General features: G+C 37.4%; 2 protein-coding genes across 8 annotated transcripts in view; both read right to left on the bottom strand.

Annotated features, from left to right (window-relative positions):
• The window catches only part of LOC111868701 (far upstream element-binding protein 1), a gene marked incomplete in the record, with an annotated part of 82,212 nt that extends 71,826 nt beyond the window's left edge, over positions 1–10,386 (bottom strand). For 2 of the 4 annotated variants that reach the window (XM_023859594.2, XM_023859595.2), the window contains 2 exon segments: positions 840–927; positions 10,194–10,385. In XM_023859594.2, the coding sequence (XP_023715362.2) occupies positions 840–927; positions 10,194–10,277 (172 nt within the window). 4 annotated transcript variants of the gene reach the window in all.
• Positions 10,387–20,509: 10,123 nt separating this feature from the next.
• LOC111868703 (NACHT and WD repeat domain-containing protein 2) overlaps positions 20,510–25,035 on the bottom strand; it is a 79,980-nt gene continuing 75,454 nt past the window's right edge. For all 4 annotated transcript variants that reach the window (XM_033753143.1, XM_023859605.2, XM_023859606.2 and 1 more), the window contains one exon: positions 20,510–22,653. In XM_033753143.1, coding sequence (XP_033609034.1) covers positions 22,421–22,653 — 233 coding nt within the window. In that variant the 3' untranslated portion in view covers positions 20,510–22,420. The remainder of the gene's footprint in view (positions 22,654–25,035) is intronic.

Raw genomic sequence — 25,035 nt, 5'->3', positions numbered from 1 at the left:
TGGGATAATCAGACAAAATAAAAAAACAGGTAAGACAACACAAGCCAAGTCTCCAAGCATTATGAAACAGATCAAATTAAAAGGACACTATGGGATAATCAAACAATATTTATATCTATGGACAATACTCGAGAGCAGTTTTCAAAGACAATGTATGCAGCTGACATTGTACCATTATGGAAATAAATAAAATGTGTTAGACAAATTAACATTTCTTCACTAGCAATCTGTCTCAATGCAAAACCTGACTGAGCTACAGGCGAATTTTCTTAGATAAACTATACAAAGTACAAGATGAAACACTTCAAACCTCTTTAAATATGGCCAATTATGCAACGCTTCATCAAGTAACATTTAATTTTACGATTAAGCATGTGAAGTTTAAACTTGTATAATCTAGATCTCTACACAGAACTTCTAATGCACAATTCGGACCTGGTATCTGACAATATGGAGAGTGAAGAATGAGGTGAGGGTAGGAAATGCCACCTTACCAGTTGAGGAATAGCTACAAAGCAAATTGGAAGGCATCCCACCCCTGCCCACAGTACTGTTTCTGCATTCTTTCTGGAGTTAGTAGTGTCAGGAGCCAAACTGCAAGTCTTTAATTCATAACAGATACTATGCACAATGAGAATCCAAAATTGTTCACATGACACATTTCACCATAAATGCAACCAAAAACTTGATTTAAATCCCACACAAACTATGCATACAGCACAAATTCCATAACAATTTCAATGCATCACTAACATCTAGGAAATTTCCATTAATCAATTTTACACAAATGGCCAATACAATGTCAGCTGGCTGGAGACTTGGCCCGTATATAAGTTTACCTGCCCAGTCCATACCTGACCCGTCTTCCAAAGGGCGTTTCTGACCAACACTCTCGCTTGTTCCAGTAGGGTTGATTTTAGCTGCAATCTGCATCAAAACAAAGAATTTCCAAAATAGAAACAATGAAAATGTCGGTGATGAACAGACATGTATCTCAGGGGCAAAAAACACTGAGGAACATCTAATTTCAGTAACCAGTACAATGTGCAATAAATGGTAAACTGAATCTTTTCAAGTTAATTTGCTAATGACTGCATTCCATAATCATATACAACATAAGAGGGGTATTTGGAAAGTAACCTCCATTATTTTAGGCAACTAATATAGGAGTGGAGCAGAGCTCGAACATGTGAGGTAGCATCATGACTCATTGCACTGTAACCCATCACTGGTCACCTTGTGTTTGTTCTCGTCTCTAGAGTTATAATATGCCCTGTAGTTTATTATCTTGCTAGCAGCGAAACTCTGGCACAACATATCTGAATCTTTCATATAATTAAGCACTTGCTCCCTTCATTTAAAATATCTGTGTCATGCTATTAGTCCAGTTCTTTTCCAGGTATTTGCACTGTAAACTGGGTTTTACTATTTAACTGTATTAGGAGCACAGCCCTTTTAATTCTAATTTCAACAATGCTATTAGAAGCAAAGCTTTGATCATTTTCAACTAATCTGCACAGAACTGACTCGAATGATGCAGGTTCACCATGACACTTCTCAAGTATGTAGGACTATAATGGGCCATAAATCACTTTTTCCTGATGCAATGAACTACACACTATGTTTCATCTCCAACTGAAACACTGTGCTTAAAACTTACATAAATATTCCATACAAAAAATCACGTAAGTTACACTAAGCTAACCTAATATCACACATAGATGTTAATATTGGGACTAATCCAATTTATAAGCACTGGTTTGAGGTTAAAAGCAAGAGCTCTGCCCAAGGTTGGTAATTCTTAATACCAACAAATACTCTCATATTGGTACATACCTCATACAAACATGTATGCTCTACTCATTCCTCCTCTACTTCAAAATGGTGATACGTTCCTCCACAACACTGGTACATATCTAAAGAACTACATACATAGCAATACACCCCAGATGACCACAATCGTAAGAGTAACAGACATGATAACCTCAAACCTGGAAGGGGTAGTTTTCTCAGCTGGGTGTATTTCTATTTCACCAATAACATTGTCAGGCTGGTATGTGAGCAGCTGTATGTCCTCATACGGTGATACACATAATGAAAGGGAGAGAAACTGCTAAAGCAGTATAACAGAACTGGTTGTTGACACTGGAGTTTAACTCTGTAAACATTCTTGACTGCATAGAAGACAAGGTATGTGAATTCTCTCACGCATTAAAAAATTTAATTTGTAATACAAAAACACTAAGAACTTACTCCCACCCATTACAGAGTTTAATTATTTTACAAGTTTCAGCAAATTTCTAGACCAATCCACCCCTCCTTCAGGTTGTATTACACCTGCCGATCCATCATAAACACTTTCCTGTAGAAAATCTTTGCATGTTTCATACTACAAAATGCTCTTTACAAGTGAATACTGAACTTATCCAGGGGTTTCTTTGCGGGCTCATTCAGTCCCTTGAGAGAATATGGGAAAAGTACCTTCAAATAACTCTGAATATATCATGTGATGAAGAGTGCCATACATTTAATCTTCAAGGCACATTACATATCACAGAAGATAATCACAGGGATATAGGCATCATCATATTTCTTCATGGTACAGGGGTTTACCAGTTCATTTAAATGCTTGCCTTTGAGCTCCAGTTAACACATTATATGTTCTAAGACTTTATTAGCCCACATATAAACTGTTATATTAACATTTCTTAATACACTGTTTCTGTTGGGCATTTTACCAAGTACTGAATCACATTGCAGTGTGACATAAGTCTATTTTTTAGGTGTATACTGAATTTTGTATAGTGATAAAATAAAGTAAAACTATCCCTGTAACAGGCCTTGGAGGCCCACACGGTTGTGAGACATTGTGGCTCCCGCATTTTCTAGACCTAGGGTATACAAACTACAGCCCGCGGGCCACATGCGGCCTGCAAAAGAATTGTGGAAAAATGCACCAATTGAACTAATTTTCCAGTGAGTACTGGTAAATGTGATTGCGAGCTTATTGACCTGACATATTATACTGCAGTTCGATGGCTTAGCTGTGGAAAGGTTCTTTCTCACTTCTTTCAGCTCAGGAATGAAATTGACATATTTCTTACCAAGAAAAACAATCACGAACCACTTTTATCAGATACTGAGGGGCTTTGGAAATTAGCATTTTTTGCTGATATGGTAAACCATATGAATTTAAAGTTGCAGGGTGAAAGTAACTTAGTCTGTGATTTATTTGCACTTATCAAGGCATTTAGAGCGAAGTTGATACTTCTGGAAAGCCAAGTGAAAAATTTTAACTTTGTTCATATGCTATACTGTGCAGAGTTGCATAAAAAGGGTCAAGCAGAATTTCCTTCCTCGTTTGCAAATTTAGTCATCTCAGATTTGAAGGAACAATTTCGGAAGCGAATTCCTGATTTGGATTCCAGTGCTCATGAAATTAGATTGTTTCAAAATCCTTTTGACTGTGATGCTGCGGATGTCGCAAGTCAAATTCAAATGGAAATTATTGAACTTCAGGAAAATTATCATATTAAAGACAAATACAAGGAAGGAAATTTGATCGAATTTTATAAATTTCTGAACTCTGAGCAATTTCCAAATTTAAAGAAATTTGCTTGTAAATTTATCTCAATTTTTGGGATGACATATCTGTGTGAACAAACTTTTTCCCAAGATGAAGTACATCAAGTCGAAATACAGGGCAAATTTATCCGATGAACATTTAAAGTCGCTACTTGTGAGTAGCGTTTCAAAATTTGAACCTCAATTTAATCAGATTTCAAGAATGCAAAAAGAGTTCCATCATTCACATCAATTGTTTTATTATAATTTGTGATGAAAATACATATGAGCATTTGCTGCTACTGTCTGTTGTCATTAGTATACAATAATTTATTCTCACGTACTTTTTATTTAGTTTATGAAATTCTGTGCTTTCAATAAAATTCATATACCTAGAGTTATTACTTTCTCATTTTATCCGGCCTGTTCAAAGTGCTGAATTACCTAATGTGGCCCGCGGTTCGAAAAGTTTGGAGACCCCTGTTCTAGACGATTGGCTCACAGATAGTAGTGAGGTTTCATATTGTGATGCAATCTGATTTTTATACACACCCATGTTTTCAGTGACACTGTTGAACTCCTAACCCCTTATCTTGCTGGTGCACACATACAACATCCTTCCAAATCTATCATTCTCAGGCCTCCCATCTGGTGCCATATAACCCATAGAGCTGAGAAATTTCTCTTAGGAAAACTGATGAACATTAGAATTTCAAAACCTTCTATAAATCTACCACGCATCATAGTTCAGCACCTTCTCCTATGGGCACGGCAAAGTATCATGACTACATTTATCCTACAATTTCCTTCCAAGCACTACTTTTTCTATCTACTTACACAAAGAGATCATGTAACTTCCTCCCTCATAATTTGGCCACTCAAGTGGAAAAAGACATTCTTAGCATAAACTCAACATGCACATGTTTAGACTCACAGCACGATAAAGAAGCCTATTGGACTAATCATAACTTATTCAAGCAGGAGGTGAAATATTACATTCTAATATCCATAAGCTAATTACTTCTATTTGGCATAAGGAAAAATTGCCTATCAGTGGAAGGAGTCTATTATTGCACTCATTCACAAGAAGGGTGATAAAACTGACTGCAATAATTATCAGAGGATATCACTGATATCATCATCATCATCATCATCAGTAACCTGTCAGATGACAGGTCCACAGTCTCTTCCAAAACAATTCCTCCACTTAATGTGATCTAGAGCTTTCTTCTTCAAATGACAGTATCCTCTTCTGTCCCCAAGGTCATCCAGCATCTTCTTACGTCTTCTTCGTCTTCTGGTCACTTCTATCCGCCCCTCTATCTTTCCTTCAATAACTTCTTTTAGAAGGCAGTTACTGTGTAAGATATGACCAATCCAATTAGCCTTCCGTTTTCTTATTTCGTGTAGGATATTCCTCTGTTCACTGACTCTAAATAACACTTCTTCATTTCTCACATAATTGGTCCAACCGATCTTCTCCATCCTTCTCCAACACCACATTTCAAAACTTTCTAGATGTTTCCGATCTACTGCCCTAAGTGTCCATGTTTCAGCCCCGTACAGAGCTATGCTCAAAATGTAGCATTTCACTAGTTTCTTCCTCAAATTTAAGTCCAATTTGCTGGTAAAAAATTCTTATTAACATCATACAAAATTTTTTATCCAATATTCTTCTCTCAAGGTTAAGTCCATATATAGATAAAAATTATTGGGGATCGTCAGTGTGGGGTTCGATGTAACAGATCAACTATAGATCAGATCTTTTGCATTCGTCAGATATTGGAGGAAAAAATGGGAGTACAATGAGACAGTACATCAGCTATTCATAGACTTCAAGAAAGCTTATGTTTCAGTTAGGAGGGAAGTATTGTACAACATTCTGATAGTTTGGGATACCCACGAAACTGGACAGGATGATTAAATGTGTAGTTAAGTCTGTATAGGTAAACATTTGTCTGATAAATTTCCTATCCAGAATGGTCTAAAAAAGGAGATGCTTTATTGCCACTCCTTTTCAACTTTGCCTTATTAGGAAGGTCCAGGGAAACCAGGTGGGACTGAAATTAAACAGGACACATCAGCTGTTGGTGAATCTCCTGGATGATAATATAGATACCATACAGAAAAACACAAATTTTAACTGACACAAGTAAGGAGGTTGGTCTAGAAGTAAACACAGAAAAAATTAAGTATATGTTGCTTCCTCGTCACCAAAATGCTGGGCAAAATCATGACATAAAGATAGGAAATAGATGTTTAGAAAATGTGACACAGCTCAGATATTTGGGAATGACAATAACACATCAAAACCTGATTCAGGAGGAAATTAAGAGGAGATTGAACTCAGGTAATGCTTGCTACCATTTGGTCCTGAACCTTTTGTTTTCTGGTCTGCTGTCCAAAAACGTGAAAATTAGAATACACAACACTATAATAGGTGTATGGGGTGATCTGGCTGAGGATGGGGACCAGTGGAGGGCTCTTGTGAACACAGTAATGAACCTCTGAGTTAAATAAAATGCTGGAAAACTCTGGAGTAGCTGCAGAACTGGTGGCTCCTCAAGAAGGGCTCAGCTCCATTAGTAACTGGACTAACCATAACAAAAAAAAAACATCGTAACACAAAAGATGCTGAAAATGAAGAAAGCAGTCTTCTGGGATTTGGCACCTTGTATATGTGGTGTTAACCGACGTTTCGGAGGAACGTATCACCTCCATCTTCAGGGTGGAAGGAAAAATATAAGAAGTCCACAAGCGAAGAGACCGTGTGAACCGGTAAAAGCAGACTGGTGTTGGAAATATACACAGCTATGTGAGAGCAGAGAAGAAAAGGGGGAAGGGCATGTATACAAATGAAATCAGTAGTGTGTNCTGCTTGTCCCAGCTCCTTCCCTCCCCCCCTCCCACACTACTGATTTCACTTGTATACTTGCCCTTCTCCCCTTCCTTCTCTGCTCTCACATAGCTGTGTATATTTCCAACACCAATCTGCTTTCACCGGTTCTCACAGTCTCTTCGCTTGCGGATTTCTTATATTTTTCCTTCTACCCCGAAGATGGAGGCGATATGTTCCTCCGAAACGTCGGTTAACACCACATATACACTGTGCCAAATCCCAGAAGACTGCTTTCTTCATAGTCACCGCTGTGGAAGCCTCAAATCTTATGATGCTGAAAATGCTCCCCATTAGACAAGCATTACTGGCACCTCCAAGCACTGAAATTTCAGAAATAATGAAAAACTTGAAATGTCATATCTTCAATGCCATCTCCCGTGCAAGACATCTGGAGGCTTTTTGACAAGAAATGTTTGAAACCAGCATCAATTTCATCCTGTGTGTCTTTAGTGAACACTCAGCACTATGATTTAATTTTTATCTAATAATGAACAGCTTAACTGATTTATGACCAATAATAACTGTAAGATCCTTAAATTTATGACAAAATTTTCTTACTTCTCAAATGGGCATTACACATGTTCACTCACTTAAACATCTAGCTCACATGCGGCATTTCAATACAAGCAACAAGACTAAAATAATACATCATACAACAGCAAATACTCATGATTATGGCAGAACAGCACACAATGCATACACTTGCCTCGCAGCAGCTGTGCAATGATTTACTGGGGTGAGGCTAAAGAGGGACTGTACTGCATACAGGTTACTGATTTATCAATTACATTGAGTGCATACAGTTATTGCAATGAGCATCCCTTATGACTGGTGATTTGTGGCACAATCTAAGTTGATCTCACTGTATAATTAAGGTAAAGCTATCCCCATTAACAGGCTGTGAAGGTCCACAGGGTTGTGAGACAGAGGCTCCCACATTTCTGTAAACAACTGGCTCACAGATGGCAGTAGGGTTGTCAGCCTTACATGCCAGCCACCCTTTACCCCCAGGAAGATTCCCCATACTTATTTCTGTTAGAGGCTGAGTCAACCCCAGGGCCATGTTGCAGCTGGAAGGATTAGGTAAACTGAAAAAAAAATCCACCTCATTGGAACTCAAACCCATGATCTTCGGGCTTGTGGCACAGTGCCTCAACCAACTACACCTCCACATGCCCCTCTCCCTGTATAATTGCATTTCTAAATATAAATCTCTACAATTTATTTTCAGCTGTTTACCATCCACCATGCAACAACATCAAGATTTAAAATTTAATCCTCTTTATAATTTGTCACTGCACTAGGTGTTTTGACCTACTAGGCCATCATCAGGTGTACTGAAATTCAAGGGAAATGCTGTGCCTTCCGTGCTAATCAGTGTTTTTGTATCTACACTGCTTTATATGATGTCAACGTAGTTCCTCCTCTATGCCACATGTACTGTCATTTTTAACAGACATACCAAAAACAATACATGTGACACAGGAGAAGGGACCACATAGACTTAATTTAAAATCGTTATATAACATCACACTGCACACTTGATAGACAAGAAGTATATCAGGAAAGAAAAAAGAAACACAATACATGTGACATACAAGGAATGACACTGACATTTAAAAGTATTGTAAATATGAAAACAGCAATCGCAGTAGTGCAGAAGGCTCAGCTGATCCCCTGAATTTCAATGCACCTGATGACTGACTAGACCAAAATGTGTAGTGCACTGACAAATTTAAAGGACTGAATTGTAACACTCGACACTGCTGTATGGTGGATGGCAAACAACTGAAATTCCAATACCAACTATAACAGGATGCTAAGATACACTTTACAGTTCTACCAATCAATTCTTGTGATTTCCTGAAAATAACCGTTATCCTAAACTGAATGCAAAAACAGAGCAAGTACACACATGGGAAAAAAATATCTAACATTAAAAACATACAAAACTATGCCATTAAGTGGAATTAATACCATCATTTGTTTGTGACTAGACACAGTGTTTGGTTTCATTTACTGTACACTTACAACCCATAACTACAAATAATTACAATTCACTACTGCAAACATTAAGTCTTCTATGTCTCACTAGTCACTGTTTGGCAACAGCATCTAGCAATGCAATTCAAGACTCTAACCACAAACTCTGATCTCCAGCTTCCAACTTACAACTCATGACTGCTTAAACTTCCATCAGTTACTTTACGACTGTTTGCCACCAATCAGTATGTCTTGGTGTCAAGACCCTTGGGGCTCCCAAGCAAAGTTTTTTTTTTTTGCATCTGAACCCCTGTGGTCATAATCCCTATGCAACATCCTTTCTGTCGAGAGGATTGGTTTCTCTCTTACGACTAGGTTTCGCCTTTGTCAAGTCCATGTATCACACACATATACCATGTTATTCAAAATCCTTCCTTACATCCAAGTCTTAAGTCAAAGTCATGTTACTATCAGAAACTAGTCAGCTAATCTGTCTTGGTATCAAGCACCCATACAGGGACCAAAACCAGATTTCTATTACTGTCAGACAGCTGCAGACTTGTTGATGTGGGGTGCCCTCTCTGACATGATGGTGGGTCTGTCATCTACAATTGCTGCTGGCCCTCCCCAACAGTCATTCTTGGGTCTGAGTCTCACAGGACTCATGACCATATTTTACTGTCTCAGACTTAGGACTCCAACCTCAAGGGCCAGATCCCCATATCACCCAGAAACAGGGTGCCCCAACTATAGGCCCAGACACTAGGTTCCCTTTCCGTTCCTTCCTACGAGTCACAGGGCTACAGTGGAGGTATTCAAAACCACCTCCACACAGGGGCTGACTAAACGTCCCAGGGTCCTTGCTATACACCCTCAACCCAGATTGCACACAAAACATCGCTTCCAATGGGTCTTCAGTTGTTGGGTGTATACACATTGTTGTGGGAGCATGCCTGCTGAGCCACTGTCCAGCAATGGCTGCCTTTATTTGTTCTACTATTCAAGCTTTCAGTCCTCATATCACAATACAATAAAAATGTAACTCCAAACATACACAACTGGTGCTCACTCTTGCAATTTTCCTATCTTCTCTGTATCTTACAAGTACACGGTAAGTATCCCATTGTTCCCATGGGTACATACCCACGATTCGTACAGAAACTCTGGAACATTTTAAAGCTACGATTCATTCGTTCACATGCAAAGTATATAACATTCTGTCAAATTTCTGACAAACCAAATACCGTGTAACTATGTACAACTTGCTCTTTGTGGACCCTGAAACAAATTACGTGCGCGATAAAAATTATATGAATTTTTCACACTGCGGAAATTGGTACGCCACTTTTGGCAGGTTATTTCTGGGTTGGAGGCATATTTAGTTCTGCAACATTTTACAACGTACACAAAAACAACGGTACGTCGACCACTACTGCCCTACACAAAGACTTTCTCGAAACGGCCATGACGCATACGGCGCCAAGGCCGGTCAGCACATGTACAAAATACGTATACGCTGCTTGTATAACCGCTTTCCTATGTTGGACCGTTACAAGGGTACATTCCCCAACGAGTGGTTTACAATAAACATTAAATATACAAAAGAAGTATACTATAAATATATATATAACAGCATGGCGCCAACTGACGTATGTACGCCGCGAAGGCTCCACAAAGCACGCTACTAAAACCGTTCCCATTAATCCAGAAGTCTCCCTAAAATTTTAAATTTATCATAATTAATTACCTGTCTAGCACGTTGAAGGGCAGCTGCAAAAGCTGAACTTTGACTAAAATTCGTAGGCGGAGCAACCGCTGAATAATCACTCATGTTGAACCATGAAGCAAGAGTAGATAAAATGGCGCCTCCTTCGATGAAGGAAGAATTGCAAACTCTCCCGCTTGAAGCGCTCTATTCCAGTTTCCGGAAGCTTGTGAGAAAACTGCTACGTACCTATGAATCCCATGAAACCCACGGAACGGACACAGATGACGCAGTAGTAAACCACGGATTAAAGTCACAAAGACGTGAATTCAACGTTATTGGTTCACAACGGAGCTTGATGCCTATTGTGCTGCCATCTGGAATGATAACTTTTGGGCGCACACTAAGGAAACTGGCAACCGCGATTTCCGAGAAAAATCGACCATTTCAAGCAGGCGATTGGTTTCTAGATTAACAAGCGCACATTGAGGAAACTTATGTTTGATTAATTGCTCACATCATATTAAGTGGGTATGTTTGTCCGACACCGGTCACGGTACCCGAGCAGTCTAAGACATGTACTGTCTTCGCTCACTTGGAAACCGGGATCGTGGGTTCGAATCACACTCAGGGCATGGATGTTTAGTTTCTGTGTGTGCGTTTTTCTGTGTTTGTGTACAGTTAGAGGCCTTACGACGAGCTGATCATCCGCCCAAGGAGTTCTTCCGAATGTGTGAGATCTAGAAAAACCGAAGTGAACAGAGAATTTCATGGAGGTAGGCCTAGGCCCACTGGGGCTGTAGTGCCAAGGAAAAAAAAAGTGTTTGTCCGGCGTAATGAATGATTGAATTTTTATTTTCGTGCATTTTCTTTCTGCAATGGAAGGTAATAATGTTGATCCTGTCATAACATGGTGGTAGTTGAGGTCGGTTGAGACGGCGTGAGAAGAGAGGAGGACCGTAAGGTAAATATTGGGATGGTAATTAATTTGTTTCAATTAAGGTTTATTTATTTTAATCAAGAAATATCGCGTTTACACGCGATTCGAAACTTTATCATACACTGACTCAATTTTAGGAAGATAGCAGACACCTGATGGCCGTATAAAGCCGAACCCTGTAATGTGGAAGAAGGGCGACCATAAATAAGTCGTATATAAGACGGAAATATATGTGAAATAAATGATACATTAATGCAACATGGTGCTAATGAAAAGAAAATTTTGGGTGTATCCGTTCTTCTGTGACAGTTTACACTGAGGCACTTATGTTGTTTGGAAAGAACTTAACCTGGATCCAGACTCTTTTTCTCATGAGAAATTCTTTCCCACTTAGTATTGTCTGGGTGGTTTGGGTGGCGTTTCTCATATATACCAGACTCTTGCTCAATTAACTGCACAGAAACAAAATTAGCAGCTTCGTAAATCTTTCGTGCCGCCTCAACAAACAAATTAATCATTGAAGCACGTTACAGAATAGTTGATACTAGGATACCACGCGGCAACGCAATTGTGAGAAGACTGGTATACTCTCTTGCCAGGATATTGAGTTTCTCAGTATCTCCGCGAGTTGCGTTGCCGTTTCCTCAATTTGCGCTGCTCCTTTCAGTAATATGTGTTCTACTCAGGCTGATAACAATTCTCGGAAATTGCGGTTACCAGTTTCCTTGGTGTTCCCTCTCCCAAATAATATTAGAGGAACGTAGTTATCCGTAATACGATCAGAGAAACGTGCATCGAACGCGACCTCATTATATCCGAAAGCAACTTTGTGTGACCAGTGGCCGATATAGCTCCAAAAGGTTACGACGAATGTGTGTTCGAGACAGTATCTCTGCTGTATGTAACCAATGATTAGGATGACGGGACATGAATTTTGTCAGGGATCGACTTGACCGTTTTCAGTACACAGGATCATATCCGATCATATCTAATGCATGCGCAAACTTGACCGACTTCAGTACACGGTGCACACGATCATATCAGATTATATCTAACGATTGCACAGGATTCTGCTGGCGTCAGTCTTATTGTGGAGGCAGGCTCAAATACCGCAAATACGTGTGCCGTAACGCTGAGTTGCAGAAGGAGACGGAAAGGGAATACTGTTCCTGGAGGTATAATTGGGCCACCCTCTGCCTACAGGATATAAATGCGGGGACGTGGGCCTCCAGGAGTCTCCAAGGTCTCGAATCTGAGACAGTAAAATATGATCATGAGTTCCGCGGCACTCTGTCTCGAGAATAACTGCGCAGGCGAGACCAGCAGAAATTGTAAACGACACGCCCCTCACGGTTCCAGTTCAATGCTTGTGGATCATCTTACCATTTGATACTGTAAAATCTGGGCAGCTGACATTGCCCCACAATAATGACATGTTTGTTTGTGTCTTACTTATCTAGAAAGGAAATAGATTCAGTACATTAACATTAACGAAGTTTGTATTTTAGCCCATGCTGGACATCGCATCCATTCTTGCTTGCATGGGTCATGCTTTATTTGTGCATCAAATAATGAGGCAGTGGAAAACATTCAGTTATAAGTACATCACAACCACCAAACTGAAACACAATTACAGGACCAACTGTCAAATATAATAGTTAGGAAACGGCTTTCTGTTTATAATTGTAGGACAGTAAACATTGCAGCTCCTTTCTAGACCTATAATTTACATAAATAATTCCCTCATTGCTAGGAATTTTTTGTGGTAATATCAGAATGGATCTTGATTCCATAGGAAGGTTCCAGATTCTTCCAATCAAGTTGTTTAAGGAATCAAAAAGCTAATGGAATTGGTGTTAACATGAGATATGCAGAATGTATGAAGCCTCATACTAGCAACAGAAATGCAATTGAGATATCTAGTTCAATTTTTTTGAAGCTACTGATGATATACACAATGTCATAAATGATTCTGGAAATTATGGTTCAAAGTGGTTAATGTGAGTCAACACAGACATTCCAATGTCGTGGGAAAACCTGACCAATACAAATATCTGATATATGTACATAGAGTTTCTGTTTAGTTTATATCCATTGTGCTTCCCTCTTTGTTTTGTACATAATTGGAATGCTTTACAATTATGGACTACAGGCTAGCTTTTTTCAGTACACTCACTGTCATCTGAATAATTACAGGGATTGAAATGGCAGAAAAAAAAAAAATTGCAAAACCCTAATAATATTGTACAGTTGTTTTCTGTTGTTTACCTTGAAATGTTATGTTCAACAAAACTCTAAAGTGGTCCCTGTGCTTAATTATGCATCATGCCTTGAAGCTGTATGATGGAGTAGAGCTATAGCTCCAAACATTCTTAAGCTCAGCAGTAGATGGAAGTGAGTGATCAGCTTCACATCCAGCTGCTTTATGCCCCTGGTGCCCAATGAGTACAAGCTGGCTGGGCCTCAAAGTTTGTGTGCATGCTTCAGAGAAGAAAATGTCTTGCCTCTGCCAGTAATTGAATCCCAGTTCCTCAGTAGTACACATAATGGCCTAGTCCCTGTAGTGACTGAGTTATCCTAAGTTCAAACTGAAAAGGTGCTGGCATAAAATGCAAGCACTTTCCACATTAAAAATATGTGAATTTCCCCATGAATAAGTTCTGTTCCATACATTACTCCATTTTCAACATAAAAATCTCTGTACAATTAGTCATATGGGCTTATCTTCTATAGACCTATTCATTCATTCATTCATTCACATTCCATAAAATTCTTACAAGGTTGAAATAACCAATAGATATAGAAATCGTCCAGAAATATAGACTCATCTTGCTTAGAAATCAAGCAGTTGTCAAAATAACAAGTTTATAGTATACAAAATTTAAGTCACATCTAAAAATTTATCGTGAAAATAATAAGTAAGACATTGAAATTTTAAGATAAAAATATACTAGAAATCATTTTAATTGTTGTTATTATGTTAGGACATTCAGTGTCTCTAAAAATAGCCTGAAATAACTAGAAGGGTTGATACTGACTATTGCATCGTTCTGAACATTGAAAATTCAGCTGGAAATGAATTATAATTTTAGATAGCCAAATACCATTTATAAAATTTAAAATAGACATTTTATCATGTAACACAGTTAAAAACAGTACTAATGTGTGAATAGGATGTTTGATGTTTTCATGTGGGCACTTAATGATAAGTAAGTACCAAGGGACAGCAGACAGTGCTGATATGGTAGCAAAGCAAATGCAGCTAAAAATAATTATTGAGCTTTGGAACTGGGTAGCACATTGGACAAACTTATTACTATCACAAATGAGAGAATAACATTTTGGATTTTGGGGGGCGGGTTGCTGTGTGCGCATGAAATTTCTCATTGGAAAATTTAAAAAATTAGACCCTACTTTCTTGGATTGCATGCCAGAATGACTGTGCATGTTATATTCATTTAAATACTGCAACTGTCAACTCCATCTGAGACTATTTGAAATGTGAACACATTCCCTGTTTCATAGTAGATAAAATATAACAAATATTGGCATAAAGTGGCAGACATGGGACATGAACATCTAAATAATGCCAGACCAGGTTAACAATTCAGGTTCACAATTACTAGTTTGGGAATTATTCAAGCATTTAGTTCATCTCCTTCACAGCTTGACACTGATCCATCAAAACAGCAATAACCTTTCAACCATACACTTACATATAGAAGGGAAGACACATGCCAAAGTAGTACTAAACCTTAAAATTTGAATAGTAGATTTACAAGACCTTCGTGATTGGCTCTTTTGTAACAAGTTTATAAACTGCTTTAATAGTTCTGATTTGCTACTTCTGAAGCCAGCATTCTTCTTTCCTAGACAAAAAGAGGTATCCCTACCTCACATAGCGCAAAGTGTAGCAAGGGAGTGCAGTGTAACAATAGACTGCTAGTCTAAATGTGAACTTATTACAACTGTTACTGGCCTTGACTTATTAAATAACACTAGTTGAAAACCAGTGATTAAAATAATATTACATTAAATTAACTCAATATGTGAATTTGATAAGATGCTGGCCACTTTAAAAGGGAATATCACTGAATATTCTGCAGTCCTTAATGTCCTCATGTAAATGTCTAGGACAGCTCATACAGTTAAATGCTTTAAACATGGCTGTGCAAAGATGAGTTCAAAGATGAGTTCACAATAATATTTGACCCTCAATATGTCTGAAAGTGGCCAGTAAGATTCAGCTTTCATTTTCAGTTGAATTGAAGTGTGTATGGACATGGGTTTGACAAGACCACTGAACACTGTAATGCCAGTTGTGCTATTACCAATAAATAAGACCCTGCTATGTCGTGAATTATTGGGTGGTTGAAGTGACAAAGATTCATTAATGTATCTTTTATGACTTCAGTTATTTTGAGAGGAGACATAGTAGCAAATAAAAAAAGCAATTCCTGTGTGCATAATAAAGACTTGAAAGAGTTTGGAAGGCTTCTTTGCACTCACATGAAGTTGAGTGTTCAAGCTTTATACTGTACCTAATTTTGCTTTTGGACAGCTAATCATTGGTGTTTATTTTTCCATTGCTGAAGAAAATACACAGTTACATACTTATCACTTTCAGGATCAACCTGAATATATTCGGGGCTATCAATCATGTTCAGTAGACCAACCTCAGACATACTGTTTCCAGTTCAAATTTTCTTTACATCATTCCTGAATACACCAACATTATATTATATTCTCTGAACATTTGAACTTTCATGCCCACTCAAAAAATATAAGTTGAAGAGGTATAAAACTTTTTTTCCAGAAAACCTTAAGAGAACAAGAAAAATAGTAACATCTGAAATACTAACTAAAATAATCTGATGTGTTAGTATTCGAAAAATGTGAATGTAAAATGGTCAAATAGTAATGGGCTAAGATAAATTAAGAATGTTTCTTTGAAAAGGCAGTCAAAGTTAACATGATACCAGTACAGTACATTACATTATGCACAATTCATTTTTAAAACATTATTGTACAAGACCACAATTCTGTTAAGAATACTGATTGATGGCTATGTCAGCCATTGTTTTTGTAGACTTTGTATTATAACATTTCTCACATGTGATCTTTTGGAAATTAATGCTCAAGAATTTGGAGTTGATTTGAAATAATAACAACAAAGTTGTGATGTGCCTGAAATGGTAAACAGCATGTTCTAGGTCTCATAACGTGGATTTCTAAAAATAATAATGGCAAGTTTTGTGTGATATAGAACACAAATAATTTAAAGGGGAAGTGTGTCAAAGGCAGCAGTGAATGACTGTCCTACCCCATCCTACAGCATTCCTGAGTACAGGAGTATGTGCGTGCTTCACCTATGGCCGAGCACATTTCCTTATTATTTATGCTCATAAAATCTGCTTATGACAAAAAGCCAAGAGTGATACCAACACATAGACATTAAATTTCTGATGATGTCAGTTCAAGTCTTGTATTTTACAACAGTTTGGTCCCATGTTATATCTAATCAACCATTGTCATCTCATAAAGTAATCTTCTTTAACAGACCTAATATAAACACTTTTCCCTGTCTCAAGATCAGCTGAAAACTGGAGAATTCTGTTCAGTTGTGATTCACATAGGCTTTACATTTCTCTTTTCATTTCAATCCATATCATATGTTTAATATGAAGATAGTAATTGATTCATGTTTCAAATAATATTAACTTTTTCTGGTTCATTATTGTTGCCTGCAAGCAGTGTTCAACAGTGTAACTCAGAAATCCCAGCACTAATAATGCAGATGATGCTATTAAAAATTAATGCAACATTTCACCCCAAGAAAGTAAAAAAATTGTTTCCAGTACATAGGCTTACATGTTTCTGTTGTTGATCATGCAACAACACACAAACTGATTGTTCAGGCTTATGATATAGGCAGTGTACATACTCGTACAATATTGTGGATTTGTAGCGGGGCTGAAATATCAGTTCAAAAAGATGGTGTCATAATATTCAAGCCTTCTGAAAAGAAACGTAATCTGCAGAAACAAGTTATGAACATCCATGACTTTGAAAAAGCTGTTCTATATAAAATTGTTTTCAGATTTTTATGAGGGAGAATTTCCCATTCAGAGAAACTCACTTTTCAATTTAGAGACAAATAAATTGTAGTAGTTCTGTATCATGAACGTATAGAATTTTTAAAAGCACCGGGTTAAAATGTAGGAAAGTCAGTGATGGATGAAAATTCCTCATGAAAAGAGGACTTATTGTGGCTGCTTGAAATAAGTTCTTTATGGTAGTCACAGCCTCACAATTTCAGGAGATAAGCACAATGCTTTCTATTTAAATGAAACATGGGTTTGCCAAAACCATTTAAGAAACATACGTGACAGAACTCACGGAGAAGTGGAGAACTGGAAGTTCCTTACTGTGTGTGATCCAGGATCAGCAAGAACAGGCCCTGTTTCAAGTAGCAAGGTGACTTTTTCACACATGTGAGGCTCAGATTATAATTTGGAGATCAACACTGACAGCTTTAAAGATGACTTTTTAAATAGCGATCGAAATTACCTTTCAGGAATCCATCATAATTATAAACAGCGCCAGCTATCACTCTACCATCACAGAGTCCCTAACACAGGGTTTTATAAAAGACATATTACAGAATGAGTGCAAAAGAATTATATTGACTATAACTCCAGAGAACCCATACTTGAGTTACTCTTTTGCATTTTGCCACATAAGCATCTAGAAAAGGTGTATGAACTAGACCAGACAAGGAATAAAACAGGTCACCTTATAAGCAGATTACTTCCTTAAGATTGTCAATATAACTGACTGAACTGATATGGACAAAAGTGAAGGGAGAAGTAGCCCAAATCAGCAACATTTTTATACTGTAAAATACTGAGACTAATAATGAAATTAACAGGGTCACTACAGACTGGGTTTCATGTATTCCACACTCAGAACAATTAAGCTATACAACATATCACCATAAATTTAAAAAATTAATTTCAAGGCTCAGAAATAAGTGACAGGGAGGGTGAATGGGATGATGGTAATAATGAGCCATTGGCTGCTCCAATATTGTAATTTTGTTGTTTTGTGATTATCTATCAAGACATTCTGTCAGCAGTTATAACAGCTTCAAGAACTTGAATAAAGGTAAATCTTTAAATCTGCATTAAACTGCTTGCTTAACATTACATGTTTTTGGTAACAGTACTCTCTGTTTGTGTGTATGAATATTCATAATTCATCTCTCCTTTGTCACCACCCAGCAAGTGTCAGGCAACACTGCCATTTGCCACCATATGCCTTTAAATTTTGCAGCTAGGCTAAACGTATAGCCTTTTACAAGAATTGCTGGTTATATCTGCATGACACATCACCTACAGGACAGGCCCTAAAGTCAAATAAAATCCTTAGGAAAATAATACTATTATACCGTCAATTTGTAGGCAAAGGATCTCTTGTTCACATTCCTACATGTCTAACTGACTACATGGAGCAGAGTACTTTTCAGAAGTGAATAATCACTCTGATTAGCTAGTCAAGAAATTCCTCAAATATTCTGTAACCCAAAGTATCTTTTACATGTTCACAAGATCCTTCCACTGGACCCTACCTGAGCTAGTTAAATCTAGTCTGCATCTTCTCACTTAATTTCTTTGGAGTTCATTTTAATATTATCCTCCCATTTATATCTATGTCTCCCATGTAGTCTCCTTCAGCTAGATTCTCCAACTAGAAGTTTTATACACATCTCATAATTTTATGCTTTAGAATTATTTATATGTTATATAGTATTTTTTTTTAAACAATGTTCTGCCCTATTTTTTCAGTAGTCCCTGTATGAGGGAACAGCAGTCTGTAACTGCTATGCAGTGTTTCACTGGCCATAATATGTGCAGTTACATTAGTTATAGTGTGTGTATATCTGTTTCTTGGTATGTCACAAATGCATGAATTATCTTTCACAACCCTTCAAAAGGTCATACCACCCACTATCTGAGAAATATACATTCAACATTCGATTATCCGGGGGCAGATAAACCGGTTTTCGGCTTAACCAGGGCTTCTTTGAGGCTTATATGTTGTTTAATATTCATTCACTTTTGTTTCACATGGTGACTTGTAACACTATTTTCGTACTAGTGTGAACTGAGCTCTGCATTTTTTGGTCCCGTTATGTTAACACAATGTTCTAGGGTAGGGGTGGAAGAATGCAAGGATTTGTGGAAAGTTTCAAGGACAGATACACCGCCCCAGTTAGTCTCTTTGTATCGATCTTCAAGTGTGTTAGCAAAATGTCAGGGTGTAAAAGGAAGTGTGTTGTGTTAAGTATTCAACAAAAACTTTAAATTATCAATCAGTTGGGAAAAAGAGGTGTAGTTAAACAATTAGCAATGCAATACAGTAGTAAGAAAATATCTCATGGTGCTGCTCTTAATCATTTGGAATCTTTACTAGACTATCTTGAGAGTGAAGAGAACAGTTTATTAAGTGACAAGTTATATTACGTAGGCTTCGTACGGGTATCTGTAAAAAGGAAAATGGCGTGAAAAATCAAATGACAATATTACATTTTTTTAAGTGTTAAGTGTGAATATTCGTAAAAAGTGTTGGATGTTGTTGAACAATGTGATTGAAATAACTAATTCATACTTCAGTGTAATGTAAAAAAAGTATTAAATAGGCCATGTGATGACATAAAAATGAGGCTGAATAAATTTAAATACAGGTAGGCCTATAGTATTATGAAGGTATAGTATTACTACTTTTAATAGTATTTGTCTTAACCGGGTTTTTGATTAATCAGGATTTCCATCCCCACCATTATCCTGGATAATCGAGAGTTGAGTGTAGTTTTAGTCACTTTCCAGACAATATAACCCTCCTCACTGCAAAACTTCCATTGTCTTAATGTACACATAGATTAAATATAGAAAAACATCAAAGATTTTACATGAGCTTCTCTCATCAGGACTCCATTCAGGCAAATGATTGTTATTTTTATAGGGAAAAGGTATGCTTCACACCTGAAAATGCAAGATCTGCAGAGTACATGATTTATTTCACTGTCTTTTAGTGCATACACTTATCTACCTCACTCCTTTCTCCCGCACTACATGTTTCGGCACAAAAGTGCCATCTTCAGGTGCTTATTCGATTAACGTCAAACTAGTTCACTGCATGCCTTGTCTTCATATTAAAATAATTAAAATATATATTTATCATATATACCGATAAATATATGATAAATATATATTTTAATTATTTTAATATGAAGACAAGGCATGCAGTGAACTAGTTTGACGTTAATCGAATAAGCACCTGAAGATGGCACTTTTGTGCCGAAACATGTAGTGCGGGAGAAAGGAGTGAGGTAGATAAGTGTATGCACTAAAAGACGGTGAAATAAATCATGGACTTAAATCAGTGCAACAGGACGCTAAAATATAATATTATCTACAGAGTATATTTATCAAGATAACATTATGTCTGATAGTATGAGTACAAGAGCATGTGTATAAGCTCAAACACACCAATATGTACAAATACATAATTAAATTTTCACCACAGTTAAAAATCTCTTCAGTTACTAGAATTAAAGTACAGTTTTTTCTGAGTGGTCATAATAAGAAAACAGGATTTAGCTATAATGTTAAAATTTGGAACTCACGTTCTAAAACTGTAAGAAATTTTCTTCTTCATATTTATATTTATACTAAATACAAAGATGACAGCATGACATCATGACAGATGATGAAAGACCTTAAACTTAAAAATGACAGCATAATTTCATTTTTTCCTGCTTGCTTCAGGCTCATTCAATAAACAAAAGAATTGAAGTCATTTACAATGGTTGTGAGGAAACCAGATTGTGGAACTTTTACAGGAACAACTTCTTTAAAATGGCAAAGTCATATTATGTTAATCAAACCTAGTAGCATAAGCATTCTATAGAGGAAGTCTTCTAATTTTATATAGATATATGACTAATTTATATTTTGGGCAGCATATAATGTGAAAACACAGGGTAAAAAGTTTGTTAGGTAACTGGTTGTTATTTTGGACATTACAACTAATCTTTGCACTGCAGTGCATAGGATTTAATTTGGATTTTCCTTCTAACCTTTCTATAGTCATATTTAATGTAATTTACTAAATCCAACAGTAATGTAGCGTGCATCTTTTAGAAACAAAATGTTCAGAAGCATACATATACATTCCCTTTTTCCTTCTTTCTTCACATCTCAGAATACATACCCATCTGAGTTAAAAATATTCACATCTAGCATTCCTTAGTCAACTATATTAGATGGGTCAGCTGTCTCTACCTGGGGTTTATTTGGGTACAGGTCTTTCTTATTCAAAGCAGTGAGGAGGGGGGACAAGAGAACATCATAAAAACAGTATAGACACAAGAACATCTCAGATTCCGTATTGCCTGTGATTAACAATAGCTGCAACAGTAACTACAAGATAAAAAAAAAAAACATTCCAATATGGGTATACAAATTTAATAACAGGAATATTTATGGAAGAAGATACCACTGCCAACATACATATGTAATCACAAAACTATTTTATAATAAAAGCATGAAAAACATATTACAAATTAAATTTTTTCACTTCAAATGTACTGATCATTTTAAACATCATGACTCTCACTTAGTCCAAACATCTTTTGACTTATTATTGAACACTATTTTGTGGTTTTTAGGTGTGAGTCCAAACTTATGATTAGAGTGGAGCACTACCAGCACAGCACTGGCAAACATTGAAACATAATTTCCCAGCATCCATTCATTACTTAATTTATAAAGTATCCCTCAGCACAGAGGTGGGCAAATCGTGGCTTATGAGTGAATTTTTATCATTCAAAATAGGATTCAGAGACAAAGACTCTGGAGTATTGTTAGGTATATCAAGCTACAGTGGTCAATTTACGAGTATGTGAGATATTTTCACTTTTAAAGCATGAGAATGGTCTGGAATCATTAAGAAAAATCTGTCCACCTCTGTTAAATATTTATGAACAGCTATTTATGAAAACATTTTATCTGTAATAAAAATGGTTTTAACATGTATGACCTCATCAGAGCTGGAAAAGAAAGAATTATAATTTGGGGCAGTAATGGGATGGATGTGTAGTTTCTGCATTATGACAGCAATACATTTTAAAAGGTAACAGGGAAAATGTAATAAACATTTCTTACATTTCTGATCCATCATATTGCCACAGACCCAAATCCTGTAATGAGGTCATTTCTATTTCCTGTTTTCATCCATTACAAAGATATGATCCTCTTCTCTTCTGTCACCTTTCTGCTGCCCGTGGTTCATCACGCAAGTCAAAGGTTTTACCTGTATTTTCAGGGCGCCCATAGCAGCGGTGTTCACTGCCTACAGAGTTACCTACTTGTGGACCACGTAACTGTAGTGTGGTGATGTGCGAACGACCACGCAGGGCTAGTACCACTGAGTGCCCCCCACTTGTCACCTCACTTGACGTCACAGGACGTTCGGGTGTGTACACTGCCAGCAGCTCACCTTAAATGATAGAACAGATGCTGAGCTATGGAGTTAAAATAGTTACATAATTAACTTCCTTGCAATATGTACATGTACATTGTCTTCTCAAGTCACATATTTGTTGTTCAGTTCTTCACTGGTGACAACTGGCTGTCTAGCATCCCAGTAAGTCTTCATAGTGTCAAATCCATGAAGTACGTTTTCACACCCATACAGATCCAGAGTCAAAATTATAGTTTTGCATATTCTAATTTTTAGGTTTTTAGACAGCACTCGAGAAAACGAAAAGTTTCAGACTGAATGATAGCAAGCATTACCCAAATTCAATCTCCTCTTAATTTCCTCATGGATCTAATTTTAATTTGTTACTGTCATTCCCAAATATTTGAACTATGCCACATTTTAGATCAATTAAGATGGGTGGTAGGATTACTTACTGGACACTGCCACCTTTTCAAACCGGGACTGACAGATGACCCAACCTGTGAAAGGTGCCTACAAGAAGACGAATCAGCCACACATCCTATGTGATTGTGAGGCTATAGCTTAATTAAGATTTCATCACCTGGGTCAGTTCTTCATGGAACCAAATGAATTTTATGATGCCCCCATAAATGAAGTCCTACATTTCATTCGAAGTGTAGGATTAATAAAGGGTTAATCCAAAGGGGAAGCACAATAGATCATTGAAGGTCACGGTGCGAGGGCCTGATTGTATGGCCCACCCCTCATACTCGTACTCATGCCACATTTTCAAAGGATCTGTTAACTATCTTCATGTCACAATTTTACCTTGCATTCTGGTGATGAGACAGAAACATGCACTTACTTTACACACTTACTTCCATTGTTAATGCAACTTTGTTTACAATTACTCCTTCATTTAAAATAATATTAAAATTAAAATTAAACTTCTACATATTTTGGCCATACTTGGCCATCCTCAGTCAACTGTTCAGTTGTTGATTGCTACACTGCATTACAGAGATACTGGGTTTTTGCACTTTGTCCATCATACGGATTCTAAATAACTAAGAAAAAAATAACACAGTTTCGGAAACTGGATCTGTTTCCATCCTCAGGTGAGGGAAGATGCCTACTCTGTTGGGTCCCTTAGAATCCTCAATCACTGAGGATGGGAACAGATCCAGTTTCTGAAACAGTCTGTTTTTTCTTAGTTATTTAGAATACGGACGATGGACAAAGTCCAAAAACCCAGTATCTCTGTGTGTTATACACCATCGTCAGAACCCTATAGTATCTAATTATCTGAAGTGTTGAACATTTTCTTAAACAACCTCTTTTGCAACAGACTGTGGGACCCAACGAGGACAAACTTTCCTATAGCTCAAGCTTTCAATCATCTCCTGTACTGCACTGTGTGCCCTATTCCAAGTTTTCGGGCTATTGTGTCCACAGTCACATGCCTGTCATCTTGAATGATCTCATCCACTCTTTCCTTGTTGCGTTCAGTTGAGGCTGTTCGAGGACGACTGCTCGAGGCTCATCTTTGATGCTGGTGTTCCCATCTTTAAAATGTTTCACCCATCTTCGAACATTGCTTACACCCATGCACACACTTCCATAAGCATGCCGAAGTCTCTGGTGAATTTCTGCAGCAGGGATTTCCTCTTTCACAAGAAATTCGATGACAGCACGCTGGCGAAACAACATGTCGTTGTCGGCCATTTTGTTAGGAGTGATACTGGTCACGTGATGCAAGCTATTGACGTTACAAGACACTCAAGGTTAACACAACAGCTGGTTCCATCTACCACCACACTCTTTTGTCTGCTGTTTCCAGGTTGCATGCAAAAAAGAGTTGCTCATGACTTTTGGTATGACCTACGTACTTACACTGCATTAGTTCTTAAGTTAAATTTTGAGACAAGACACCTGAAAGCTGGAAAAGCAGAGCTAAAGTAGACGTTCATTGCGATGCAATGAATCGGTAAACAGGTTCCCACAACAAAGGATACATAAGCAACAATCAAAGTGTTGTTGGACTGTAACGATGGAAATGATGTTTTCTGTTTGATGGGACCCAAAGCTATATAACGAGGGTCCAAGGCCAGCTAGGATAGAAATGAGGGAGTCTCTTAAGATGGCTGTCAAAGATGAGTGCAAAGAGATTGCAACAAGCTCAGTTGAAGACTATGTGTGCTGCAGTTACAGTGAGACTGTTATAAATCCATTGCCAGGATAAGACTAGTGAAGACAGAAGACTTGGCATGTCCTAGTGATTTGTTATGTGTAAATCAGCAATACTGTTGTAATTACCTGTAGTTATGATTGAGTGTGTAACTGTTTGGGGCAAAGCATTTGTATATATACTGTACAATGTGGGGGACAGGATAGAACCCTGTAGTGCCCCTGCTCATATTTATATTCCTTGGCATA

This window comes from Cryptotermes secundus, unplaced genomic scaffold, assembly GCF_002891405.2.
Source record: "Cryptotermes secundus unplaced genomic scaffold, Csec_1.0 scaffold1359, whole genome shotgun sequence".
Classification (NCBI taxonomy): Eukaryota; Metazoa; Arthropoda; class Insecta; order Blattodea; family Kalotermitidae; genus Cryptotermes; species Cryptotermes secundus.
The sequence above is the reverse complement of the archived record's forward strand: the minus strand, read 5'-3'. Positions and strand labels throughout refer to the sequence as shown.